The sequence below is a fragment of the Zootoca vivipara genome, chromosome 9 (genome assembly GCF_965207765.1).
Source record: "Zootoca vivipara chromosome 9, rZooViv2.hap1.1, whole genome shotgun sequence".
NCBI classification, from domain to species: Eukaryota; Metazoa; Chordata; class Lepidosauria; order Squamata; family Lacertidae; genus Zootoca; species Zootoca vivipara.
In genome coordinates this window covers 8,347,071-8,374,740 of record NC_142592.1, presented here as the reverse complement: position 1 = coordinate 8,374,740, position 27,670 = coordinate 8,347,071, and the positions used below count along the sequence as shown (strand labels likewise).

Here is a 27,670-nt window from a genome sequence, read left to right as displayed (position 1 = left end):
GTAAAGGACCGGTAACTCCTATCTTCCGAAGGATGGGCTGTTTGCTTGGTTTTTAATATTTGAGTCAAGTTCCCTACAAATCTTCCTAATCCTGGAAGCACCTATGCTTATTTATTATAATACTGTAGTACCTCCTGTTTTCTCCTTATGCATGGACTGGTCTGTTAGAGGTATCAAACATGGTGGAAGCTGCCAGAGTACAGGAGTTATACTAGAGACAAATACTCAAGATAACTGATCTATATTAAGTTTTCTTAATACTGTCAAATTTATGCATTCTAAGTGTTTCACAGTTGGCATGAGATGAGATACATTAACGTATACTGTGAAGTAAAAAATGTTGACGGAAGCAAGGAGTCTGATTCAGTGGCATAGAGTAGACATTGCCAAGGAAAGGCAGTTTGGCATGGAAGAGTTTTCAAGACACATTTGGAGGTAGGCCTGCACTGTAGGGGCTATGTAAAGCAGAAAATGCCTTGTACCTACAAGCAGGATGCCAATTGGTAAAAAAATGTGGCGTTCAACCTAAAAAATCAGCTACAGGTGAAAACAGAATCCTAACCTTGAGTTGGTGATTGCAACTGTGTATAAGAGGTGGTTCTGGTTTAATGTTGTATAAGACACACATGAATTTCAATTTTCTTCCAGTGCCATTATTCTAAATCTAAACAAATTACATCTATAGAAGCAGGCTTGGTGGGGGAGTGATTTTTAAAAACATAAAATTATGTTTTCGCAGAAAATGCAACCATGAAAAGAAAGAGACACGAGACTGTTGCCTTTCACCAGGACTTCCATGACAACTCTCCTCCAAAGAACTAGTAAAAACCAGATCACACCATGTTTTGCCAACATCTGATACCGGTTTTTAACTATTTTTGGTGACATGACAAATATACCTCTGTATTGCAAACAAACACACAAAGCTCCTGGCTTATTTGATAATTAAACATTCAAAAACAAATGCTACAAAACCTAGAAAATACTCCTGAATAAGAAAGGACTACTCTGTTTCATCTGATTTTCTCGATGAAGGCCTCTGAAAATGTATAGAAGCTATAAATGAATTGTACTCCAGGCATAATCATTCAAGGAAAAAAATCAAAGCAAAAAGAATTTTCCATGTTTCTGAACATGAATTTACATATTCATCTTCAATTAAAGGAGTTATATGAGAAATAAGTTACGATTCTTTGTTTGAGCTCCAAGATAGGAGACTCTGTAAATATTCCTATTAAAATAAAAAAGAGGCAACCATAAAAGACAAAGAATGCTGACTTCATAATATGCACTACCAATTTCATTTTTTTCTCTCAATAGTATTTTGATTCAACCATTCTCTTGCCTGAAATGCCACAATAACTGTATTTTAAAGGGCTAACGTTTCATTTTTGGCTATAGGAAAAAGGATATGGGTGGGTGTGGAGAAAGCTGTTTGAATAGCCTGCTCCTTAACAAAATTTCAAACGAATTACTTCAGGATAAATGTGATTAAGAAATCTGTCTCCAGAAGTAAGTAACAGGAGCATACAATACACTTCTCATGTTTGCACTGAGATAATCCAGTAAACATTTCCCTGCAATTTACTTCTTACTGTAATAGATAGTATTCAGTCTTCTTGTACCCTGATTTACAAATTCTCAACTGACCCATTACCAAAGCAAGAGCAGGAAGCTCTTTAGCAAGCTCAGAAATTATGCAAAAGGGCACTGCAAATAAATCACTAGGGGCTAGTGCATGAAGAAAAGCAAACACTAATTCCATCATCTTCCTCAATTCACTCCAGCACAAGGAAAATAATGACATTATTGTCCCTCTTTTTTAATCTCATTCAGACCCTAGGAAAAAAGAAACCTAGTTTTTTACCTTCTGTGCATGGGGTGGGGGAGGGGGGTTGTCTGCAGAAGCAGATATGTTTCAGATCCTTATCCAATTCACTTTACTCAGAAATGAAAAGGGATTTTCCACATTGATCCACTACAAAGAGATGGGAATTGTCATCCCATCCGAACCCAGGAGATCACCAATGGAAATTCTGCATTTCACGCATCTCTAGGAAATACTGTGAAGAGGTACAGAGCTGCCTCCTAATGGGATCTTGTCTTACACACAAGGAAGAGCAAGCCTGGTAAAATAAAATTGTGGGGGAAGACAAGCAGAACAGTTTCTTGCCCGAGTTACATAGAGAACAACACCAACAGAAAAAGGAATTTCTGGTCTACAAGGCAAAGGAATTACACACCCACTGCAAGTCTAACACCTACATCATCAACAGGAGAGGATATATGGTACCAAGGCAAGTGCCACCTCAGGTAGAACAAGAAGTTACAGCTTAGCCTTACCACATCCAGCGAAGGGAAATATTATGCTGGCGTATTCTTTTTCCTTTGCCACATAATTGCACAGAGGAAAGACAGGACACAACTTTTCATCACTGTGTGTGTGTCACACTAAGAAAATATAACCTTTATCTGGAGAGACGGGAAGGTGCCACAGGTAGATCAAGATGTGATATCCTTCTACTCCCAGAGCACCTGGGTGGCAAGTGAGAATCATAGAATTGCAAAGTGCTCTGAGGGTCATCTAGTCCAACCCTCTGCAAGAGGGATGTTGTCCTTAATCACTGTTGCGATCAATGTTTATTTTAAGAGAACTATTTTTCCTCGTGGTCCGTTTCAAGGGCCACGGGCACAACGGAGAGCCGCTATTCATTGCAGGCGCCCACGCTCACGGAGGAGACCCCCTTTCAGACAAACCAACATCCTGCGGGGGGTGGGGTAGGAGGAGAGAAACGTGTCCGCGCTCCTTCCCTACGTGCCACCGGGGAATTCCACATCCAGGGGGGCACCACGGCAGTGAAGGATCTCGCCTCCCCCACCAACACGCCTTTCGTTCCCCCACACTACCGTAGCACTTCCCGCCGAGGGGGGAGGGGGGGTCAACAACACGAGACTAAACCATGGTTTCCCGTTCACACGTTCGTCCGCCCACGCCTTTTCCCTCGCACACTCCGGCCCTTCTACTTCCCCGTCCACCGAGGGAACCGGGGGGCTCTTTTCAACGACGACGAATATCCACAGAGAGACGCCGCCACCCCCTACCCCCACCCCCGAAAAAATCTTTATCTCCCCTCACCTGCAGGACACTGACACCTCCACTCGGGTAGCCGGGACGCTAGCGCTGAGCGGGTTAAAATCCCCCACGGACGCCATGTTCCCGTATCTGTCCAGCTTGGACAGCTGCCCCAAGAGTTTGTCCGGACCGAACATGGGGCAACAAAAAAGAAGAAAAGAAAGGCGGGGAAGAAGGAGGTGGCGCTAACGGAATTTCCCGGGCAGGGCGAGGCGAGGGCAGGGCGGAGAAGCCGGAGAGGGAAGGAGGGAGGGACCGGAGGGGCCGAGCGAAGCGGCTCTGAGGGAGCGGGCGGGAGACGAGGAACGCCGACTGCAGACTGACGGGAAGCGAACGAGCGGGAAGAGCGCGCGCGCGCTGGGGTGTGTGGTGTGTGTGTGTGTGTGTGTTTTTGTGTGTGACGTCACTATCAGATGGGGGGGTTGTCGCGCGTGACACCCCCTAGCCCCCCCCTCGCGACGGTGACCATTGGAACCGGGAGTTCCTCCTAACGGTCCCCCGAGGGCGGCGCGAGGCTTGTTTTCCTTATGCGAGGAGGAGAAGCCGCCGCCACTAAAGTTCCACATGGTGTTTTCTGGTGCCTGGCACGAGCAAGGCAGGCGAAAGGGCGTCCTAAAAACATCCGCGCTGAAGAAAGAAAGAGAAGCGCAGGGAGTCGTTCTCTTCCGCGTGGGTTACTCGGCGGCCGCGCCTAACAGAAATTTCGCCTCAGCGAAATAACAACGACAATCTTTTATTTCGCCTGCCCGCCGGCTCCTCCGTGTCGTAGTAGTTAAGCAGCAGTCCTATGCTCACGCGCGCACCACGCTTCGCTCCTCAGTACGTCCCCGCGAGCTGCGCTCACACGTGCGTATTGACTGGGCTGTGAAGCGCTTTAGCCGGAGATCTATAGACGCCCTACTATGGTTGCCCTCAGAGGAAGGCTTGGCGGTATAGAAGAGGGACCCTAAGCCCGAGCGAAAACGGAAGCAGGGTTTGATTCGAACCCAGAGCCTGCCTTACCATTTGTGCGTAGTGATGGTGTGTGTGTGTGCGTGTGTGTGTTGGTAGGATGAATAATGCATTTAACGTTGGGTAAGAAGAGAGGAGTTGGAGGTCTAAATTTCGCAACGAGGGTGACACCTTAAAACTGGCCCAGGGGCCTTTTGGCAGGCCGGCGCCACGGCCATTTCTTCCTGTCAGAGTTTCAGCGCGCGTCTGTAGATTAACAGCTTGGCAGGAAATGCCCTTTGGAATAAATGCACAATTTTTCTCTCCGCCCCCCCCCCATTACGAAGGAGAGGAAGGGGGTTGTGAAATTGTTGCATGTGTCAACGGAATCGTAGCGATAATTCCGACAGATCGCTGTGGAGTTTTTTGTGCAATTCCCCCTTTATGAAAGGGAGTTGGCACCAGGAGCCTTCCCTAGTGGCAGTAAAGATTGCACAATTAAACAGTAACATGGGCTAGCCCGGAAAAAATCAGGCTCTCCTCCCCACCTCCTAATATGTGAGTCATCTCACGTTAATTTAGAAGAAAGTGTAGAAATAGCACGTTAAAGAGCAAATGCATTCTCAGGAAGTTGTTACCAGAGTAGCTTCCAAGTGAGACGGGGGCGGAGAGGGGCATCGCATGTGTGCGAGATACAGCAAAACCGGATTCAAGTCATGATGATAAAGGAATGGCTTTTCTCTGCCTTTTAGCAAAGAGGCAGGGAAAAGGCGGGAACACGTGGACGTCTGAAACAGTGTGACGCAATAACCCCAGAGAGTTCAGCGAGGCCCAGGGGACTAATGTAGAAACGACGGCGCGGGGGTGGCTTGCACAACAGAGAGCGGCAGGATCGACAGTGGGAATTCCTCTGCCGCTTGCCAAAGACAAAATGTGCTGCATTGGTTTCCCGAAAGCGCTGGGACAGGAAAGGAAGGAGGCCGCCCGTTTTCGTCACACACCGCATCTATTCAGGAGAGGGGCCTCAAATGTAAACACAGGAGCCGTCAGAACAGAACAGAGGCCCATTCAGCAGAGGGGTGGGTGGGGCAAGCACAGCAGGAATGGGCTTCCACGTTTTGAAGTACAGTAAGTGAAATAGTGTGCTTTTAAGTCCAAAGTCTTAACATGCCCTAACTGCCCCACGGAATTTTGAAATGACACGCAGTTGCTCCTGTTTTTCCTGAACAATATTTACGGTGCTGGTGTCCAGAAAAGCACGCCCATTCCCAAACCTGATAGTTACCAACTTCAGAGCCTCCTGGAATTAATGAGACCATTTTCACAAGTAATACAGTATCCCATACATGTCTATTCAGAAGTCTGTCCCATTGACTTCAGTGGTAAGTGGGCACAGGAATGTAGCCAAAATTGCTTGTTACGGTTGTTTTATTTATTGAGATTTATAGCCTACTCAAGGTTTGAAGGGGTAACAGCTTACTACAGAAATCTGATAACAAATTATTTTTGTGCATCTTCATTTGGAAATAAGATCACACACAGAGAGAGTTTGTTTTGCTGAATGTGTTCATAGGATTGCTGCCTCACTGTCACTATTAGATGAAGTATTGAATAATCATGCCAGTTCGTCTTCCCATGGTCATTCTTAGGTAGCCAAAATGGAAGGGGAGGGGGGTTAACCCTGAGGTATGCATAAGTACAAAAATAATCTGCAGCCCCACTCCCCTCAAAACAGCCCCATGATAACTACCCAACACAGAATACTGAGTGGTTGAGAGGTCAATTCCTGGTTCACATTGTGATGCTATTTTTCACTGACACCCCTCCCCCAAGGCAATACTCAGAAAAATGAGTGGGGGAAATCCTAAATGGTGACGTAGCTGGTATTAGGCACCAATGTGTTTATGCCCGTAACCAAGAAAATTAGAGAGGTGTTTAACTCTGCTGTAACACAGTTATTAGTGTGAAACATTTTAAAAATAACCCTGGTATGCAAATTCCTAAGGAAATGCAGTTCATTGTTCTCAAATTGCAGGTTGGAAGGGGTTGTAGTGGAGAGAAGTTAAGGTCCTGCAGTGTTGTCCAAACATTTTTGGACATGCAAGTTGGGCTAAAACAGTAGCTTACACTTCTGCCAGGTTATCCATTGATTTTATCCCCACACTGAAAGTTAGAAAATTCTATTAAACAATTCTGCTGTGTAGTTTACAGTTATACCCCTGTGGTAGGTAGGAGAGCCCTGCTGAGAGCAGGGATTCCTGTCTTTGAGCTAGCTTTTTTTAAAAAAAAGAAAGAAAAGAAAAACCAAAAACACCTTTTTTTCCATCCACATCAGGCATAGCCTCAGATAACACACACACATGCATGGGATACACTACAACATTTTGTTACAGGGCTTCACTTGTTCCCTTGGCTTCTGAAGTTCCTTCATGGAAATGTTTGCTATATACAATCTCCATAATATGGAATTAAGCTCTAATTACAACTGATCAGTTTTACTACTTGGGTCCATCCAATATGCATTTGTGAAGAAGTAGAAAAGAGACGTCTCTTTTAGCACCAGCGTGTGTCTTGACATTTTTAGCAAGAACAACCAGAAGACAGAGTCGCCTGGATCTCTGCCCATCTAGTTCCCAGTGTTCAGCTGAAGCGGCCTTTCCCTCCCCCAGGCACCGCCAGAGTGCTTCTCAGGAAGGAGAGAATCTGGGTCCCCCCCCCCTGCTTTCTTGTCTTTACTGTTTTATTATAATTTTGATATTTCTATGTAAGCCACTATGTGAGATTTGCCTGAAATAAAAAGTTAAGAACTGATTGTTGGTCCTTATGTAGACAAAATGATACCATCTTTGCAAAAGAGGGAAGGAACTGGCAGTCTTGGGGGAACTTTAGACAGAGGGGTGGGGGGGACCCTAAAAGGGAACCTCCCTCAAAGCATATAATGAGGACTGAGCATGCTCAGTGGGCATGGAATGATGTTGGGGAGGGAGAATGGAAAGCTGTGTTTGTGGGAGCAGGAATGCAGTGGAATATTATAGAATATTCTGGCTGGAACAGTGAACAGGAACCCTCCACATTCCATTCTGCCTATCATCCTTAAAGGTCATATCCCATATGCCATCCAACCATATGAATTAGGAGTCATTGCTACTCCCAATTTGTTTCAGCAGTTCATGTGTCTGTTTCTCATATTTATCCCATCTTTTTAGCTTCCATTGCTGCCTCCACCTACTTCCATCTCCAGATCTCCTTTTATTTTGTGAAATTCACTGTCTGTAATTCATATGAAAGGTCATTTTACATGTAACTAGTGATTATCCCGTTAATGGCAGATGCACTTGATATGTATTAACAAATTTGAGAGTCAGAGGTGCTTTTTAGTAATATGCATAAAGATGCCCTGACAGCGACATCGGTCAGAATATGCATTTCATTTCAAAGAGGCTTGGTTCTGCTTTCTGCACCATATTCGTGTTTATATGAGAGAACTTCAAAGGCAGTCATTCACACATGACAATATACATACATGCGTACATTCAATTTGAAATTTGTGGCCGATTAAAAAATGAGTTGATTAGTTCAAATCAATGTGAAATACAGCCTCTCACCACACTGCTTCTTTCGCCATGTTACTCTCTCAGGGATGCCACAGTTCTACAATGAAAGCCACAACTGGCAGAATTCCAGAATACTCTGGCAATCCTATGACCTCCTCAGCTCCCCTCTCCATCTGCTCATTTCCTTTCTGCCAATAGTACACAGCTCCAGTCCAACTTTCCAGTTCTCTTAATCATCCCTTGTTTCCTAGGTCCCTGTTTTTCAGACTACTGCCTAATTGGTCCTGCTTCCTTTAACCACTTCATTTCTTGACTAGCCTCCTTATCATTCTTCTCTCCCTGCCACAGCAGACAGGCCCAGTGTTATAAAATTTCTTCACTTCCCCTCTTATTAGCAGCTTAATGCCTCAGTTTCTTATCTCCTCTTTTCCTTAAACTTCATTTACTTCCTACATTTCCTTTATGTCCCTTTTCTTGCTATATTTCTTAAACACCATTCCTTCAGTGTCCTTGCCTCTAAGATCCCTTTTCCTTAGCCTCCCTGCCTCCTAGGGCTTCATTTCAGTCCTCAACCATCCAGTGTGAGGTCAGGTTCCAGTCCCAGCCAAACTAACCATTTTCCCTTCCACCACAGAATCTGGACATCAGGTTGTTCAATTCCGCCAAGAACAAAGATTCTGAGCCACCATTAGCAGTTCAGCCAATCAGCATCACAGGCTTCATTGCCACAAGCATAATGCAATATAGATGATTCTCTTCTGCTTTCTAAGCTCTGCTACCATTCATGAATTTTGCATTCCAGACTAAAAGTCATTCTTCTCTAAAGCTTTTAAGCACAGTACTTTCCCTGGCAACATCACTGTTGCACAGTTGGATCTCATGGTAGTGTAAAACCATTTGGCATAGGAGCTGGAACTCCTTTTAGGGCAACACACTAGAATAAACAGACAGCTGCTTGCTCTGAACAGTAATGACCACTTCTGAAATCCATTGTGCCAAAGGGCACAGTGGAAAACTTTGAGACTAACACTCATCCATAACCCTCTTTGCCAGTGTTTAAGAAGCAGAACACAGGGCTGGTTTGCAGCATGCTTCAGGGGCGAAACTAGGCTTTCTTTCACCCAGGTTTGGCACATACATACATGGGGTGTGCATGTTTGCACACACATCTTTGCTCTCTTCCAATATTTGGCTTCTGAGGCTTTCTTTGACATCATGCCTGTTTTAGCAGTGGCAACTTGAAATCACTACGGCTTATTCTTGAACTCAGTGATTCTTACTTTTGAGTAGAGCATGCATAGGCATTGCACTAGCCACCAGGGTTTACTTCTGAACTCATGAGTAAGTATGCATATATGTTAACACTGCAAATCCTAATTATCCTAGTAGGATAAGAAATTGCCACACTTCCTTTTCCACAGCACAGGGTTATTTGCGTCTCTGTCTGCTTTTAGTTCTTCGCGGTCTAATTTCCTTCTTCCCACCCCACCCCACAAGAAGCAGCAGGGGGACAAGATCTGAATTGTGAAAAAGCAAACACACAAATTGACAACTTTATCACAGGATTCTGCAAAAGAAGCTCGTGTCTCTTTAAAGACTTACAGATCAGAGCGGCCATATTCAGGGGGCAGGGGAACAGCAACCCCAACTGGGGAGCCCTGGAGGGATGAAGAAAACTGCTCACTACAAAGGAGCACAGAGGCACATGAGGGAGAGAGGGGCAACCCAGCGCAGCTGTCCTGGGCACCCCACAGGCACAAAGGGGACTCTTCCCTTTGGAAGGTGAGGGGAGAGAGAAGGAAGGGGCATCTGTCTCGGGCAGGGTTGGATGAGCCAACAAAGACAAAAGCAAAACCACTTTGGACCTTTGGAGGGAGTGGCCGGGCAGCCCAGACTTATCATGGATTGGTTGATGGGCTGAGAATGTCAATAACACCCTCAGCAGGGCCAGCTCTAGGCTCGCCTCTGGTGGCGCAGGGCGCCAGGCTACCAGGGGCGCTGCTGCGCCCGCTGAGAGGCGCGGCTGAGGCTGCCCCAGGCGCGCCTCCACTGTTCAGTGGCTTCAGGCCGCTCTCTGGAGGCACGTGGCCCTGGGGCCGACTCCGCCGCGCGCAAGGGCGTCGCAACGGAACGGGCAGCGCCCCCTGGCCCAGGGCCGGCCCTACAGCAGGCTGGGTGGCGCAGTGCAGCGGCGCCCGCCGCGCTGGCAAACGGGATGGGGGGGCGCCAGAGGGATCCGTCGCACCAGGGCGCCAGGCATGCTTAAGATGGCCCTGACCCTCAGGGGACTTCATCCTGAGCACAATTCATGGCTAAACACTCTGAGTTTCAGCGCTGGCATACTAATCCATAAAAACACATAAACATGTTTTTGTACCACATGTACTTAATATTCAATAGCACTTCTATGACCAGCTGTTTTTATGAACAATTAAATATGCCAGTGCAAGGAGCAAAAGGCAAAAAGAAAAAGAAAAAGTAGTAAAGGACCCCTGGACGGTGAAGTCCAGTCAAAGGCGACTATGGGCTTGTGGCGCTCATCTTGCTTTCAGGCCGAGGGAGCCAGGGTTTGTCCACAGACCGCTTTCCGGGTCATGAGGCCAACATGACTAAGCCGCTTCTGGCACAGCGGAACACTATGATGGAAACCAGAGGGCATGGAAATGCCATATACCTTCCCATCACAGCAGTACCTATTTACTTGCACTGGCATGCTTTCGAACCACATGGAGGCAGGGAATCAGGACATGCACTGTCTTGCAAGTTCACCAGCGTTGGCCACCAAAGAATCAGTTTGAACCTGCAAGCTCTTCCCCTAATCCAGGGTGGCATCCGTTGGTATATAGACACCCTCAGAGGCCTTCATTGATGCCCACATAGTCCTCTGTCTCCATAGAATAAGGCTTGGAAGAAGCATTCTGTTGGAGACAATAGAATGGTTGTAGTTTGTGTTTAGCTGTGGTGCCAGTGATAGTTTCTCTGGTTTTCAAATCTGCCCACAGGCACAAAAGGTTGGCCATCCCCGCCTTTAACTTTTCATGTGTAAGCCAGCCTCCAAAAGAGTATTTTAAAAAGTTGAAGTTTACATTGCAACACAAAATATTTGTTAATAAGGGATGGTAAAATTAAAACTCACTTGAACTCCAGCTGTTCAGTATCCAAACCACTGCAGCCAAGGATATGCTTTTCATCAATCCATGTTTCAGTTAGGAATTATTAATATATCAGTAAGAACTGTTCACAAGTATTTTTCAAATCAGCTTGGATTTCCCTCACTTAGTTTTTATGATAGATTATCCAATGAGAGTTCACTTCACTATTGACTTTATTGGCTTTGGAACCTTTGCCAGTACAGTGGTACCTCGGTTTAAGTACACAATTGGTTCCGGAAGTCTGTACTTAACCTGAAGCAAACTTTCCCATTGAAAGTAATGGAAAGTGGATTAATCAGTTCCAGACAGTCCGTGGAGTACTCAACCTGAAGCGTACTTAACCCGAAGTATGAGTGTAATTGGTTCTGGAAGTTTGTACTTAACCTGAAGCGTACTTAACCTGAAGCGAACTTTCCCATTGAAAGTAATGGAAAGTGGATTAATCCGTTCCAGACGGGTCCGCGGAGTACTTAAACTGAAAGTACTCAAACCAAAGCGTACTTAAACCGAGGTATGACTGTATATGATATTTGGTTAATGATATAATCCCAAGCACATCTGGGAAGAAACAAAAGTTCCACGCAATGCCATAAACTTGAATTATACAAAACTACAGAAAGAAAGTTCTATTACATTTAGAGCAGAACTTAAAATTCTCTACTTCACTCAGAAGATTTGTTTTTTTTTCTTATTTGAGCATAAAACTGCATGATTCCAGTAATGAAAATGAAAAGCCATCTAATTTGTGAGGAAGAGATGCATGTGAATTTAAGCTAAAATACAGCTTATATTTTAATGTACTTATAAATGTACTTACTTAAAGTACTTCAGTCGTTTTTAATGATTTCTCAGTCTGTTGTAATGATATTTAGAAGCACATTAGGTTTGCTTATTTAAAAACTGGATTGCTAAACTGATATAGATTGTTTTAACAGTTAATTATAGAAAGGTTTCATACTTTCTTCCAGCAATGTCAGCAGCTAGTTCCCAAATACATTAGAGTACAGTATCAGAACTTCATGGGATGTCAGGAGTAGAAACAAATGATAGGAGGAGCCATTCTGGCTCCATCCCTGTTTGTGACCTGTGCTCCTGAAGAAATAATTCACTTGTTTTTATATACACTCATCAGGGTCAGGTTTAAGGTGCTGGTTTTGACCTTTAAAGCCCTATCCAGCCTAGGACCCTCATACCTATGCGGCCGCCTCTCCTGGTATGCCCTGCAGAGAACCTTAAGGTCCATAAATAACAACACTTTGTAGGTCCCGAGCCTCAAGGAGGTTAGATTGGTCTCAACTAGGGCCAGGGCCTTTTCAGCACTGGCCCCGACTTGGTGGAACACTCTGTCACAAGAGACCAGGGCCCTGCGGGATTTAACATCTTTTTGCAGGGCCTGCAAGACGGAGCTGTTCCTCCTGGCCTTCGGCTTAGAATCACACTGACCCCTTATATGGGATTTGGTATATAAATTTTCCCTTGGCTTTTTTGCTGGCCCATGTAGGACCAGCATGGCTAGCTGGCTTGGGTGAATATCTGATGTTTCCTCCCTTTATGGTCTTGATCTATGGGCTACTACTAAAATGAGGCTGCATTTTAAGCCGTATTTTAATTAACTGGGTTTTTTAAATTGCATTTTATTGTAATTTATATTTGGTGTTAGCCACCCTGAGCCCGGTCGTGCCCAGGGAGGGCGGGGTATAAATAAAAATTATCATCATCATCATCATCAGGGCCAGCCAAGCCATTAGGTGGGGTGAGGCCACTGACTCAGGTGGCAGAACCCCCAAGGTGGCACCCTGCCTGCCCCCCTGCCTCTGTCGCTGGTGGAGAAGTGGCCCTGGCCTTGGCCCTGATTTGGTGCAAGATCTCATCAGAAATTGGTGCCAGCTTCTCCACCAGTGGCAGGGCAGGCAGGGCAGAGCAGCACTTCCAGTTCCACATGCTTTGCATTCCCGTATCGTATCATTGCAATTGATATATCACTAGCAAAAACCGTAGCAGTAAATGAACCCGTCTTCATTCATAGTAAATGCTGTACATGTCCCCTCCCCCTTACCCTGAAGTTATCTCCATGTAGGAAACATGTCAGATGTGAAATGAAGCTCATTGTACGAAGTGATAGCTCAGTTGTTAGAGCATGATACTCTTAATCTCAGAGTCATGGTTTGAGCCCCACATTGGGCAAAAGATTCCTGCTTTCCAGGGGGTTGGTCTGGATGACCCCCGTGGTCCCTTCCAACTCTACAATTCTATGATTCTAAGTGCTGGATAGTAGTTGTTGCAAGCATGATACAATGTGTGTTGAAAGCTTACTGGCATGCCAGTAAGCAATATTGTTTTGGATTCAAGAAAACACCAAGTACATTAGAAATGGAGCGTACCTATAAAAAGTGTGATTTTACAAACCCAAATACCATAAATTCTCTTCTGAACTAGGGCAGGATGATACTGTTCACCCCACCTAAAGTTTCTCTGGCATTGTGGGAGGTCCTCTTCCTTTGCTGCCAACACAATGTGGGATGCCTGGGCTACAGTATGTGGCAATTATTCACACTGATTTCAAGGCGAAGGGAAAGATGACTTACAAACAGCCTGCCCAAAGTAAAATAAATGAAATGTGTAGCACTGAATAAATTACCTTTAACATTGCTTTTTCCAAGTTTCAGGGTATAATTGAACTTGACTGCCACAGGATGCAAACATTGATCACTCCCCCATTTTCTTCCTGGTAGGTCATTAATTAGTACATCTCAAGAAAAAGACAACTTTCGTGACTCAGTCTTTGCACTCCTAAAAAAATAGCACTGTTATTTAGTGAAAAGAAACAGGGAATTGCAGAGTTCTAATACTATATATGGAAGTTTTTTCTCTCTATTTTGCATTAACTTTAGCTACTGTTCGGAAGGCCTGTTCTGTCAGCTGATAGCAAAATTGTGCTTCAGAAGCTCAAGCTTCCCACTGTACTATTTTTTGTTTTGTTTTTTGTTATTTAAAAACAACCTCAAGTGCTACTATTTTACATTTGAATTTAGGGACCTGCATGATTTTGCATAAAATATTGAGTGAGGAGTTGAATCCTCCCACAAAACCCTATAGAATGACACCGATGATTCGCAACATGAAAGTTTCCAAGAGTAGCTGAACTTTGCCATCGTTTCCCTCTTCTTCATTGCTGCTAGGGTAGTAATGGTGGCTTATGTATGTGGCCTCTAGTCCTCGTCCTGCTTTTCACTGGAGGAAGCAACGTAGGTTGAAAGAGCTCTTTTGAAGGTGCCTATCCATACATATTGGGAATAGTGCACAGCAAAGCCACAGGTGTGACTTTTACCTTTGCACAGTAGGCTGTACTCCAATTATGCAGAAGTCAGGTGTTTCCACCTCCCACCCCACCTCCTTATCCTCTATCCAGGCAAACATTATCAACTGTCCAAGGGCATTCCAGCCAAGCAAAATCACCTGGGGTAGTCGGGGGGGGGGTACACAGAGCAGGGCTGGTGAGGGTTTGTGGTACCGTGATGGCCAGGTAGAGTGGTCTGGAAGCTCACATTAGGTCTGCTAGCTATATCAGTTTCTGAGCCTGATCTACCCCAGATTTCATGTCCATTTTTATTTCAGGCAAGTTGACATTACGAGGGGGCAGGAGTCACAGAGAAGTGCTATTAAGATGGAAGAGAGAGCAAAATTAAGCAGATGGTGAGAGGAAGACCAAAAATGAAAAGAAGGCAATACCAACAGGTGAAAGGAAGGAGGTGAGGAAAAAGAAGGTAGGATAGAAATATTTGAAAATGTAAAGAGGTAGAGAAGAAAAGGTATGCAGTGGGGCCAAGAATGGAAAAGCAGTGTGATTTGTGTGTGAAAACAAGGGGCCCTCTGGGCCCCCAGAAACCTGGAGTGTTAGGCTCCAGGCTGTAGAGTGTTTTGCATTCCTTAGAACTAAGGATCCTGGCATAAGTGAAGGCAGAAGAATTTGGCTTTTGCGAACAGCTAAAAGAAAACTAATGGGTTGTAATAATGTTAGCATGTTATATATTGCTCCCTCTCTGGTTTTCACTGGTTGCAACACACTTCAAAGGGGTAATTATTCTGTGGTTTAATACGACACATAATGGGCACCTCTGCAATTGAATATTGTTATTATTCTCTATCACACCTTTAATTAAACTAATATTGTGCAAGACCAAAAGGGTCTTGGCTCAGATCCATCCATACTCTTAATTCCATTAAGGGAATAGCATTTGGTTTTTCTTATTGAGTTGCATGTCATTTATTCATCTGCCTTATTGCTCAGTTCTCTCAGTGAATTATAAATAACATATCATTTAGTAATACCTCAAAACTACTTTACCTCCTCTGTTGTGCTCTCCCCCCATGCTTTTATTTTGTTTGTTCCACAAGAAATATATGTTACATTTTATTAATACAGCTCCTTTCAAAGGGTAATGGCATGGAAATAAAGGAGAGGGGGAAATTCAATTAAGGGGATGGAAGCAGTTAGAGGGAGGGAAATGTGAAGTCAGTCTTTTTCTTGATTTAAAGAGGAAAGAAGATTGAAGCTTTGTCGGTGACTTGTTCATCAAATACTAAGATGTGGGGATTTCATAATCCCTTGCAATTTAAAATTCCCAGTTACACAAACAGTTTTTCCTATTAATTTAAATATATATAAGTGGATGAAATAGTATTAACTATGCATTCTTTCTATACAAGAAAGGGATTATTGAACAGGCTGGTTTTGCAAATGGAGGGCAATTTGTTTATAAAAAAAATTATGGGCCTCTATTCTTAAAAAAAAATCTAAGCAGTTTACAACAGCACACAAAACAGTACAATTAAAAGCAGATAGAAAGTTAAAAAAAGAGAGAGAGCCGGCCCTCCCATGAAGCAAAGTGAGGTGACTTCAGGCAGCAGGATCCCCAGGGGCGGCAGATTCAGTCTCCAAGGAACATGCACCCCTTGTGGACCAGATCTGGCCCCTTGGTCAGCCGTCTTGGTCAATACCAGGCATTGCTTGTCTTCTCCCACCCCCTGTCCCTGTTGATCTTTATTCCCTACCCCCACCCCTCCACCCTTGATCCTGATGTAGTTCTTCACTCCCCTATTCTTCCCTGGTAGGGGAGGCGCAATTTTGTGGTTTGCCTCAGGTTCCAAAGTGTCTTGGACCAGCCCCTGAAAACAGATAGCAGCTAACTATTGTGGAAAAAAAATATCGTACAGTATTCTTAGTTGCCTGCATAGGCCTGATAGAATAGCAAAGCTTTCAGTAGACATCTAAAAGTTGAAACAGAAGGTTCCTTTCTCAAACTCTATTGGCAGAGCATTCTGCAATATTGGATCAATGAGACTGAAGGCTCTGTTGTTGTTGTTGTTGTTGTTGTTGTTGTTGTTGTTGTTGTTGTTGTTGTTGCTGCTGCTGCTGTTGTCAGATGAGCCTTGCAAACAAATATGTAGGGGCTCAAGCAGGCCAACTCCCCCCCCCATACCCTCAATATTTAGTAGGTCCTGGAAGCTATTAATTTTTTCTTTTAATTTACAAACTAAAATCTTTCTTTTGCACACATACCTTCATACAGAAATCAGTATTGTTTCAGACTCTTCCTACATGTCAGGCATAGGACCACCTGGTTTCAGTATAGGAAGGAATGATATGCATATTCTCAAGAAAGGCACACATGGACTAGTGAGGCATTTGGAAGACTTAGCTGTTAGGCTCCAATTGTCAGCCTTCAGCTTGACATCTGAAATTTGCATGTGATAATTGCCACTGAAACGAAATTAGTGTGAATGAAAATGAAAGCATCAATGTTTTTATAAGCCCAGTTCCACATGAAAGTAAGTCGTTAGCGAATGAAATGTTTGTATAGAAACATTATCCTACCCTGCTAAGTAGATCTTTTATTTAAAGGTTACTGCTGGAATCATACACTTGGTTCAGCAGGTTTAAGGACTCATGTAATCACTGAGACTAAAGGATTTGCATGGATACAACAGCATTGCAGCCCAAGTCCTTAAATTGTTCAAGATGGCTGGGGTCCCACACAGTGAGATGCACTTAAGCCCATTAATGCTGGTGAGTTGAAGCAGGCCTAGCTCTGCTGAATGGGTGGCTAAGACAGAACTTGGTTTGCAAAGAAATATTCAGGGAAATTTGGTTGCTTTGGCTTGATATAAACAGGATCTTTTATTGTATTTAAGCTACTAAGGGAATGAGAAAGCATGACTTTCTCAGGTGCACATCCTTAAAAAAAAAAGTATTCTAGAATTGGGATACAAATAAATATTTAGGAAAATGTTCTATTTTTAGTGTTCCAGCCTTGTTTTTCCCCTTAAGTCTTTACTTAGTCATAAGCTTCTCATTACGTATGCTGTAAGGACAAAATCCCTGAAACAAAAAGGTCTCCTTTCACAGCTGCAAAATTGTTCTAATTGGCTTTAATTGTCTCCTGATTGCTTAATCTCTTTACTGGCTTCGTGAGTGGGGAATGCGCTTGCTAACCCCACAATACCCACAGCTTCCAAGGAAGTGGAAGCAATAATGCTCTATATCACTTACTGTTTCCAAATAAATGGATTTAAAAACAAGGCATTTGAACTATGACAGGTAAGTTGTTTTTGAGTTATAGAGGGACATTATAGTTGGAAACATCTGGAGGGCCATAGGTTCCCCACATCTTCCTTAAATAATAGCAGCCATTCAAAACTAATCAAGTATACCTCTGTCAAAGACAAAGATCTCTCGTGCACGTGCTTATTCTCCTTCCTTACCTGAAGTCAGTCAGATCTAAAATATCTGGACCGCCAGCTTCAATCTGACTCTCTGCAGACCTTACAGAATTATAATTTTTTGTTATTATTTATTCTGTCCCTTATCTGCCCTTCACCGCAAGGTTCTAGGGTGGGATACAACAATTTTAAAAATACAGTATTAAAAACAGTTTAAAACAAATTACATTCAAAAGAACAAAACGATTCCTAAAAAACATAGTATTGCGCGTGCAGAGGCCAGCATAAATATGTGCGTCTTCAGCACTTGATGGAAGCTACATAATGAAGGAGCAAGACCAGGCTGCCTCAACCTCGGCCCTCCAGATGTTTTGAGACTACGATTCCCATCATCCCTGACCACTGATCCTGCTAGCTAAGGATCATGGGAGTTGTAGGCCAAAAACACCTGGAGGGCCGAGGTTGAGGAAGCCTGAGCAAGACTCACCTTTTTGGGGAGATAATTTTAACTGATATGCACCCCAGGTGTTTGTGCTTCATCCCCCTGGACATAAGAAGCAAACCTTGTGTAGAACACAAAATTGGCTTTGTAAATCTAATTTGTTGCCAGTAAAGTTTTTAAAAGATCAACTCCCCCCACCCACAAATCACCCCAAACACGATATAATGAATCACTGGATGCAGTGTTTCACACAAAGAAATCAATTAATACAGGTTTGCCTATAAAACCTCACAGTCTGGCTGAAAAACAGCAAATGAGAGCTAATGAATCATGCTAATGAGAAATGTTAATATTTTCCAGAGTGGCATGTGGAGGAGTGCTACATATTTCTGTGTAAAAGATAGTACTCTTTAATGTTCAGTAATTTAGGGATAGTTAGCAGGAAAGTAACCAGATTCTTAGTAATGATAAATCAAAGCAGAAAATACTATGAATACCAGATAAAGTAAAGAAAAAGATCTCTAGTGACGGCACTGGGAACAATTAAAAGGACTGGCAGGACATAGCTAACCAAGTTTTGAAGGAGAGGAAGGTCTGGGATAAGAATGCTTAAAAAGGAAGCGTCAAATACAGGGGTTAACTGGAGAAGCCAGATCACATCCTCTCATTTTAATATCTTTCCGGACCCTTTAAGGACTACTTGATGTTAAACGTTAGAATGTGCATACGAAAAACGAAAGCCAGGTCTTGCCCATGACCCCTTCAGTATATAGCGATCATGAGAAAACATCCACCCTTTGGTGATTCTCGACTGTACTAAACTGCTGTGAGGTTTTAAGGAAAGGCTGTAGCTCAGTGGGATAGCATCTGCTTTGCTTTCTGCAAAGAAGGTCACAAATTGAACCTCCCACTGTCTCCAAGCAGAGCTAAGACCTGTCTGAAATTCTAGAGGAAATGCTATCAGCATGTGATGATCCAGACCGTGGGTTAGGCCCATGCTTACTAGTGATGGGTGGGCTACTGCAATCTCCATTGGGGTCCAGAGTTCTAAGTTCTAAATTTGTAATTGCTGCTCCCTCCTGCAGGAGCCCTCTCCCACCCAATTCGCTGCTGCTGCTGCTGCTTCATAGCAGTGGAAAGGACAGCAGAAGGAACTTTCTTCCCCTCCATCTTCTTCCTTCTCTCCCTGACCCCACTCCCTCTGCTCCCTACCAGCTCAACCAGTTTTGCCACACTGGGTGCGGAGACTATGGGGTGTCACAGCTACGATAATAATAATAATAATAATAATAATAATAATAATAATAATAATAATAATAATAATAATTTATTTATACCCCGCCCATCTGGCTGGGTTTCCCCAGCCACTCTGGGCGGCTTCCAACAGAAAAATAAAACACAGTCATCTATTAAACATTAAAAGCCTCCCTGAACAGGGCTGCCTTCAGATGTCTTCTAAAAGTCTGGTAGTTGTTTTCCTCTTTGACATCTGTTGGGAGGGCGTTCCACAGGGCAGGTGCCACCACCGAGAAGGCCCTCTGCCTAGATCCCTGCAACTTGGCTTCTCGCAACGAGGGAACCGCCAGAAGGCCCTTGGTACTGGACCTCAGTGTCCGGGCAGAACGATGGAGGTGGAGACGCTCCTTCAAGTATACTGGACCGAGGCCATAAGGTCACGATGTAAAATGGAAGGCGAGAGGCAAGGAGGACAAATTTTGGTGTTGTACAGGGTGCTGCTGGAATTTGTGACCTCAGGTCAGCCACTGCTCCCTAGCCAGGCACCTGGAATTCTGGTATGCTAATCTAAGGTTCCTTCAGAATAACTCATTCCCATGATTCCTGACTCTGGAACCATAATTGCAGCAGTGTTGCAGGTGCTGAGGGCAAAGAAGGTAGAGTGAGTGTGGCGGGAGATGTACTTCCCTTCCTCGTCGTTGCTGCCGCCACCACAGCAAAAGTCAAGTAAATGGGTGGATGGTGAAATTAAACAATCAGTTAAAAAGTGGGTGGATAGAGGTCTTTTCTAGCTCAGATTAAACTCGAATCTTGAGAAGAACTGGGTTCATAATGCTTGTTTCACACTGAACATTATGACCCAGCATGGTCCATATTCCAAATCAAAAAATTACGTACTTCAGCAACATTGCTAATGACTATCTTCCCACTGGCTGGCTGCACATTTATTTCAAAACCATTGCAGGTTGAAGTCGGCACAAAACAGTACAGTTGGGTGGGGTGGAAGGAAACCCATGGTAGGATGGCATGTAGCTCACAGTTCATACTTTGGAAAACATGGCTGCTGATCAAAAGATTAAAAACAGAAATCACAAGCATTGGGCTCATTAGGAGTTTATTTTTTAGTGCATAGAGATCAATGGTATTATTATGTCGTTGGGCCCCACACCAGAGGAAAGGTCACAAGAATCTTTCAGACAAGGTTTCTTTTACCAGCAATGTAAGCTCCTAAATGGTCAAAATTACAGTGCAGAGGTGACTCTCCAGGCTGTCTTTCACTTCTGAGTTGTTCTAATTGGCTCGGTAACCAGCAATTTTAGGGCAGTCGATGAAGTGACCCTCAGTCCTAATGATTTCGCTTTTGGAGAGCTAGAGCAGCACTGATTTTATGTTGCCCGAGAATCCTGTCTGTCTCAGAAGAAACTCGGGTGTCTAATTGGGGAAGTTATGAGAACTTTGTTTTGTTTGGAGACTGTGAGTGAGAATTTCCTAACACTTCATCCTGGTTTCAATCTTTGTTAGAATAGTTATGTGTGTGGTTTTGTTTTGTTTTTTAAAGCATTTAATTATTATTCTATACCTTATTGGGTGGAAAAGCCTAATATATTATATCCTAAATTTCAGTACAAAGTTGTCCTTCAGTGCAATTTCCTCAAACATCACATCTGGTAGAACCTGGCCAGTTTTTAAGCCAAGCAAAATATTATTATTATTATTATTATTATTATTATTATTATTATTATTATTACCCGCCCATCTGGCTGGGTTTCACAAAACCAGCACAATTTGCATACAAGTGTCTTGCTTTGTGGCTGTCAAGCAAGATGAAGCAGGCAGGCGTGTGGCATTTCAGGAGAGCTCAATTTTGGTTATGGCACTCAGATCCATTCCTCAGTTTATTATCAGACGGGAGCAGGTAGCTGAGGAGATGAGATGGCAAATAGCAAAGGCACACCAGCTGAAGGGCTCAGGCAAGGAATGTTTTGACAGATTTAGTGGGTTCCAAGACTCCCTGAAAATGGGAACCCTTTGATTGTGGGAGCACTTATGCAGCGCTCAGATGAGAAAGGCACATTGTGATCCTTCTGAGATTTGCACTGAGAAGTCACACTTTGGCATGCACATTTGTGCCATGGTAGTCATTTATTCCCAAGTTAACTTCAGCAACCATTCATTTGATAAGAGTGGTTTTCAAAAACACAGGGTCACTATCTACACACAGAGGCATTTTCTTAAAAGGGATGCAAGCACTTTTCTTGTGAGGATTTTGCACTGAGAACGAATGGAAATATCCTTACACCGCGGTTTACATTCAGGGCTTCTGTAATTATGGCTAAAGCAGAGGGAGACTCCATTAGGGCACTTTTACGCACAGTGCATTATTTTGTCTTGAGCAAACTTTATACAAACTTGTGGCTGTGGTTGACGTCAGATGGTAGATGAAACAAAACATCTTAGTGTTTTACCATCCCCTCACACTGCAATTTCTTTATGGCTGCAAGGCTAAAAGCCAGTTCTCAGTGTTTTGGCCCATAGCATTCTGCCAAGTGAGCAAACATTTTAGTGTAGGTGTGGCCTGAATTCAGGCTTGCAAGAAACACTTTGCTTTTTGTTGGAACTTTGAGGTCCACAAACCAAAGAAAATATTGGGATTGGGGAGCAAAACGAAAGCTCATAGGATGGAGCCAATTACCTACTGCACACCACAAGTCACATACACGGGGATGATATCCATATATAAATATAGATCTACATCATACTGTAGACCAGGAAGTCCAAATAGCCCCATTTATCGGGTGAGAGTCTCTTGTTGTCATACAGGCAGGAGTTAGAATCCCTTGCTGAACTACAGCAATTCATTCAGTAATAGATCTCTAAGTGACCATCTACCTTCCTCTAAGTGACCACCTCTGTTCTAGACCTTGAGAATAGAGGTGGGTCTCTCTCAACAGGGTTTCTGTCTCTGGTGTCTTAGAGCTGCCCAAGCAGCATGAAAGGGGAGTGTCTATCTACTGAGAAGTCGTCTTCTCACCCTCTGTGCTGATTGGAGCCTATCAGAACGAAAGGAGGTGAGTGAGTCACTGAAGATGGGCTCCTAGGGTCAATCTGGAAAAGGTGTGCAGGAAGATCACCAAGAGTTCCGCATGTTCCGGTGCTAAGGATTTCAGAACATAGAAAACACAAGGTACTTCAATTTCAAGAGAATGGTGTTCATGTCCTGTTGCATTCAACTGGAATGTCAAGGAAAACACAGTTTAAATCTTTCTGAAAGAAGATACACACCATTTATCCATGTATATGCACTAATGCATCCATAATTATTAAGACTGTACATCAATAAGATTATGGTATAATCTGAGAAGGTTGCATAATCTTAGAAAGGAGTGAGGGGGCGTGGCTGTGGCTATAATGAAGGGACACGGAACATCTGAATTTGCCACTAGACTACTGCATGGAAGGTAAGCTATCTGTAACATGAAGTCTGAAAAGTGTCTCGTGTGCTGCCTGATTTAGGAAATTAACGTATTGTGAAGGCTGACTCTGTCTAGTTGAAACATGCAGTGTGTGTGGCAGGTATCTCATATCAGTTGTGAATGGTCAACTTTCATTTAAACTGTCACTTTTATTGTCAAAAGTGTTAGAAAGAGGAGACTGATCCTTGCAAGCAGCTGAGCCTGTGTACTTTGCTACAAAAAGCTGTGATTTCAATGTGCGTACGCCATTAGCAGCTGATGCGAGGCACATTCTTTTTATACTTGGGTGGCTGCATACAAAAAATATTGTAAGGATTGGCCCCCAAGAGCATCAACGTGTCAAGTGAGCATGATTTGGTCCAATCCATTTCCCTTGTTCAGTTATCTCTGGGGCTTTCTTTAGGTGCTTTTAGGGTAATGCATTGCATGAAAAAAGCATGAACCATTAGACAAGTTAAGGTTTGGCAAAGAAAGTATGTGCGTTTGAACTTATCAGCTGATCAGGGAGCCAAGTAAATAATTCAAGCTGCAGCATAAATTAAACATTTTTAAAATATATCGCACTTACATTCAAGTTAAGCAGCTGAATTTATTTCCCTCTCTAGACCCCCAGGCATACATGAAAGCAGCTTTTTGACCGGGTCTGTGGAACAATATTTTTCACTCTCTTCTCAAAAGTTGGCTTGCTTTAGATGACTTGAAACACTTAAGCCTGGTTTACACACTAATGCTCAGCTGTCATGGACTGGCTGGATGCAGAGAAATCATGTGAGGAGCCGGCTGGGGAACATTCAAGGGAAGAAGGCTCAGAGCTAGGGGACTGGTGGTGGGACAACACTGAGTGGTCAGAAGGAGAAGAGGGAGCAGACTGGGAGGAGGAAGTGCCGAAAGCTGAAGAGGCAACAGGGCTTAGTGAGCAGGAAGAGACTGTGGCAGAGAACAGTCCAGAGGCAGAAGCAGGGGCTGGAGAAGAGGGGGGCCAAGAGGCAGAGATGGGTCAGGCTGGTGAGTAAGTGAGGCTGTCTTTCCCTCTTGCTGCAACCAATTCCACTCCCTGCTGGTCTCCCAGAACCAGAAGAGGTATAAAGAGGGTGGAGCAAAAACAGACAAGGCATCATAGTCTCAGATTACTTGGGAATGGCCCGAGGGAGGATACTTAAGGAGCTGTGGGAAGGAGGGGACCTTTGGTCCTCACAACTGCCTCACTGGGGCAAGATCTACTGGGAAGGGTTGCTGTGCTCATGAGACCTGAGCCATTTTATTTCAATAAAGAGTTAACTTCACTGACACCTTGTGAGTTATTGGTGACCTGCTCCTGACACCCACCCTGACATCATTTGACAACTGCAGCATCAAGGAGGGATGAATTGCATTAAAAATTGAGCCACTATATATCTAATCTTGCCTGATGATCCTCCTTGGGGAACAGAAATCCAGTCTAGGATACTAGGTGAAAGTAGATGTGGCTGTCATAGCAAAATGGCCTAGATGCGACATTCATAGTATTCAACTAGACATTCAACTAACTTCTACTTAGAGTAGACACTGCAAAGGACCTAAATTAGCTGTGGCCTTTATAGTTAGTTGAATATAACTCATATAATTGGAAGTGACTTCAAAAAGTCCAGCCTGCTATGAAAGCAGGAGGCCCACTTACTTTTGAATCCAGACATTTATTAACATTAAAAATGACACGTTGATTTATGCTTCTCAAAAAAACCTACCCTGTAATTCTCTAGAAAGGAGGACACGTGGGACACTCACAAAAATATTCAAGAAACTGATGTTTATTAATTCAGAAGAAAATTCATGAAGACATGCAAATTACAGATTTAATCACAAAGCAAGTTATTTGATTTCTTCAGCATCCTATTGAAGTATGAGGTCCAGCTCTTCACCAAGTGGTACAGAAAGGTGCACAACAAGTTTCTAGTGAGAAAGAAACAAAATTAATGTTAAATGGGTTTAAAGAAAACCACCTCTAGTGTTAGGAATTACCAGAACAGGACCAATCCATCCACAGCTAAACATTTGGGAACCCCATAGGGGAAGGTTTAAACATGCTTAAAAGTGCTTAACACTTAAAACACTTAAAGTGCTTTATTTTGTTGGAATCATACCACTCTATTTTGACTGGTATAACATACCTCTCATGCAGAAATAAGCCAAGATACCTAGTCTAGACACCTGAAGTCTAAGGCAGGGTAAAGGTCACTACCCAGACACTGTCCTCTCTTCTTTTTTTGCAGATAATGGTTGAGAACTCTCCAGCACTTCCAAAACAACAAAAATGCAACATTACTGATTTCAACACAAAAAATAAATAGGCTACATCTTTTTATGATGTAGGATTTATGAATCCAAGGCAGAGCTTTTAACATCACAGTAATCCAAGTTTATGCACCAACTACCGGTGCTGAAGAAAGTGAAATTGACCAATTCTATGAAGCCTAGGGCTTGCTGATCAGAAGGTCGGCGGTTTGAATCCCTGCGATGGGGTGAGCTCCCGTTGCTCAACGTAGCAGTTCGAAAGCACATCAAAGTGCAAGTAGATAAATAGGTACCGCTCCAAGCGGGAAGGTAAACGGCATTTCCATGCACTGCTCTGGTTCACCAGAAGCGGCTTTGTCATGCTGGCCACATGACCTGGAAGCTGTATGCTGGCTCCCTCGGCCAATAACGCGAGATGAGCGCTGCAACCCCAGAGTCGGTCACTACTGGACCTAATGGTCAGGGGTCCCTTTACCTTGTGGTGGCGAACCTTTAGCCTTCCACCAGGCAGAGGAAAATGGAGTGCATTACGGCCATGCGGGAAAAAGCCCCAAACCAGGGTCCCTCTGGCTGGCAGGCAACGAGGGTTGGAATGGCAGCTGCGGCAGCAACCCCCTCACTTGACGAAAGGAACCTCTGAACTCAGGTGCTGGGCTGCCTCCCTTTCCATTCCCGCTCCCTTTCCATTCTGAGCTACTCTTTAGCCGTGAGGTCAAGATGTCACCGTCCCATAAGAGGAAAAGGACGGAGCCTCGTTCTGGGCTCAAGATAGCACCGGAGTTGGGGTTGCCATATAACTCTGTGCTGGGGCGACAACGCGCGTGGCCGCAGAAAGGGCTCAGTGCCGCCTCTGGCACACGTGCCATAGGTTCGCCACCACTGCCCTAGAGTCTCACTATTTACTATAAGAATGAGAGATCTTAATAAGAAAAGAGGATAGCGCTTGTTGTAGCCATACTAAACCAATATCCTCTGGACAAATACTGATTACCTGGGCTTATCTTATTCTGATCAACTACCTTATTCCAGAAACTATTTCCCAAGGATACATAATTTCTATTTTCTCTTGGCAAAGCAATATAGTGCTTTAGGAATGCAAGAAGCTGTGTTGACTATTTGTCCTTATAGCCCAATACTGCCCACTCTGACTGGCAACAGTTCTCCAGCTTTTAATGCTGAGGTCATTCCCATCACCTGCCACCTGCCACCTGTTTTTTCTCCCCCCCCCCATCAAAAAGTATTGGTTTTGATATGTAATCTGATAGGCACCTTTCCTAATTCCAGTATATTTTAAATGTAGGCAGGGGAAAAAATATCCTAAAGTAATTATAATGATGAAGTCTGACATTTTTAAAATAGAAAGTCTTGGCCTCCCCATTTCTTCCATGCAAAGCCTCTTTCTCTAGTTCTTTGTTCAACCAATTTGTTCAGTATTGTAAGTTACAGAAACAGCATTAAGCAATGGGGCTTCTTATCCTGACTCCATTTCCCAGCTAGAGAGCACAGCAAAAACTATTATTTTTTTTGTTTGCGTCCTTAGTGATTTATTTCCAGAAAAATATGATGGTGTGTTCAGAAGTGATTTCTGACTTTTACTGGGTTTAAGGGCCATTTGAGGGCAGTGCAATTGTAAAGCATCCTATAACAGAAAATATTTGGAGTGAAATAAAAGGTATTTGGAGTGGAAAAATCTCTATTAGGGGAAATTCAATCTTCCTACTCTAGGCCTGATATTAAATTCTGAAATGAAAGGCACTAGGCTCAAGCCAAGAGCTAAGGTAAGAATTAAAAAAAAAAACAACCCAGTTTTTGATGAATTGTTGGGTGGGTGGCAGGGTGGTGGTGGGATGAAATCCTCAAATATCACAGGGTGGGGGAGGCATTTCTCTGAAATTTTCAGGAAGCAGATGCTCATTACCTTACTTTATACTATGAAGCGGACAAGGGCTTCCCACCCACCCCCATCCTTTTAAAACTTAAAAATAAGCACTCTACACCACTCTAGGTAGCACAATGCTCACTCCACAACTTCGCACTGGCTGTACTACCTGGAAAGTCTTGGGGAAAACACAATTTCATGCCGCGACCAAGGCATTTCAAGAAGTAGGCATCCTGAGGTTCTTACCAGAGTTTCTCATTGGCCATGCTTTCTGGCAAGATCCAGTTAAGGTAAGCAGCAGCTCCTTTCAGAATTTTTTGGAGAAATTTCTCACCCTGCCCCCACCACTGCCAAGAAAGCAGCAGAAAACCAGGTCCCTTTTCTGAAGGAAGAGGGTGTTTCGAGAACTCTGGGGTGAGGAAATGGATTTGGGACCAATCACTAGTCCCAGGCGAAGTGTATCTAACGAAGTGTGCATGCACACGAAAGCTCATACCAAAATAAAAACTTAGTTGGTCTTTAAGGTGCTACTGAAGGAATTTTTTTATTTTGCTTCGACTCAGACCAACACGGCTACCTACCTGTAACTAGTCCCAGATGTGAGGGACTTTATGGAGCTTCTCCACTGTAAGCGGAGTTTACTTTATTTTATTGCATATTGTTTTAGGAATTATAACTGAGCCCCTTACCCAGCTCTGGATTATTATTATTATTATTATTATTATTATTATTATTATTATTATTATTATTATTACATTTCACTGTGGCCCTAATAATGTTGTGATAATGATCTGCTGACAGCTGCCATTTTGTAGCTGCTTGGAAAACATGTAATTGTGAGTTTATGTAAATAGCAGTCATGAAACAAGACAAGCAGCCT

The 27,670-nt window shown here is 43.6% G+C and overlaps 2 protein-coding genes across 3 annotated transcripts in view; both read right to left on the bottom strand.

Annotated features, from left to right (window-relative positions):
- Positions 1 to 3,948, bottom strand: part of CPNE8 (copine 8) — a 54,438-nt gene extending 50,490 nt beyond the window's left edge. Inside the window, exon 1 of one of the 2 annotated variants that reach the window (XM_035126495.3) lies at positions 3,137 to 3,948. In XM_035126495.3, coding sequence (XP_034982386.1) covers positions 3,137 to 3,270 — 134 coding nt within the window. In that variant the 5' untranslated portion in view covers positions 3,271 to 3,948. The remainder of the gene's footprint in view (positions 1 to 3,136) is intronic. The other variant, XM_035126493.3, reaches the window with a different exon arrangement.
- A 20,463-nt stretch (positions 3,949 to 24,411) lies between these two features.
- The window catches only part of LOC118090601 (sucrase-isomaltase, intestinal-like), an 88,327-nt gene continuing 85,068 nt past the window's right edge, over positions 24,412 to 27,670 (bottom strand). Inside the window, exon 23 of the mRNA XM_060279398.2 lies at positions 24,412 to 24,569. Coding sequence (XP_060135381.2) covers positions 24,510 to 24,569 — 60 coding nt within the window. The 3' untranslated portion in view covers positions 24,412 to 24,509. The remainder of the gene's footprint in view (positions 24,570 to 27,670) is intronic.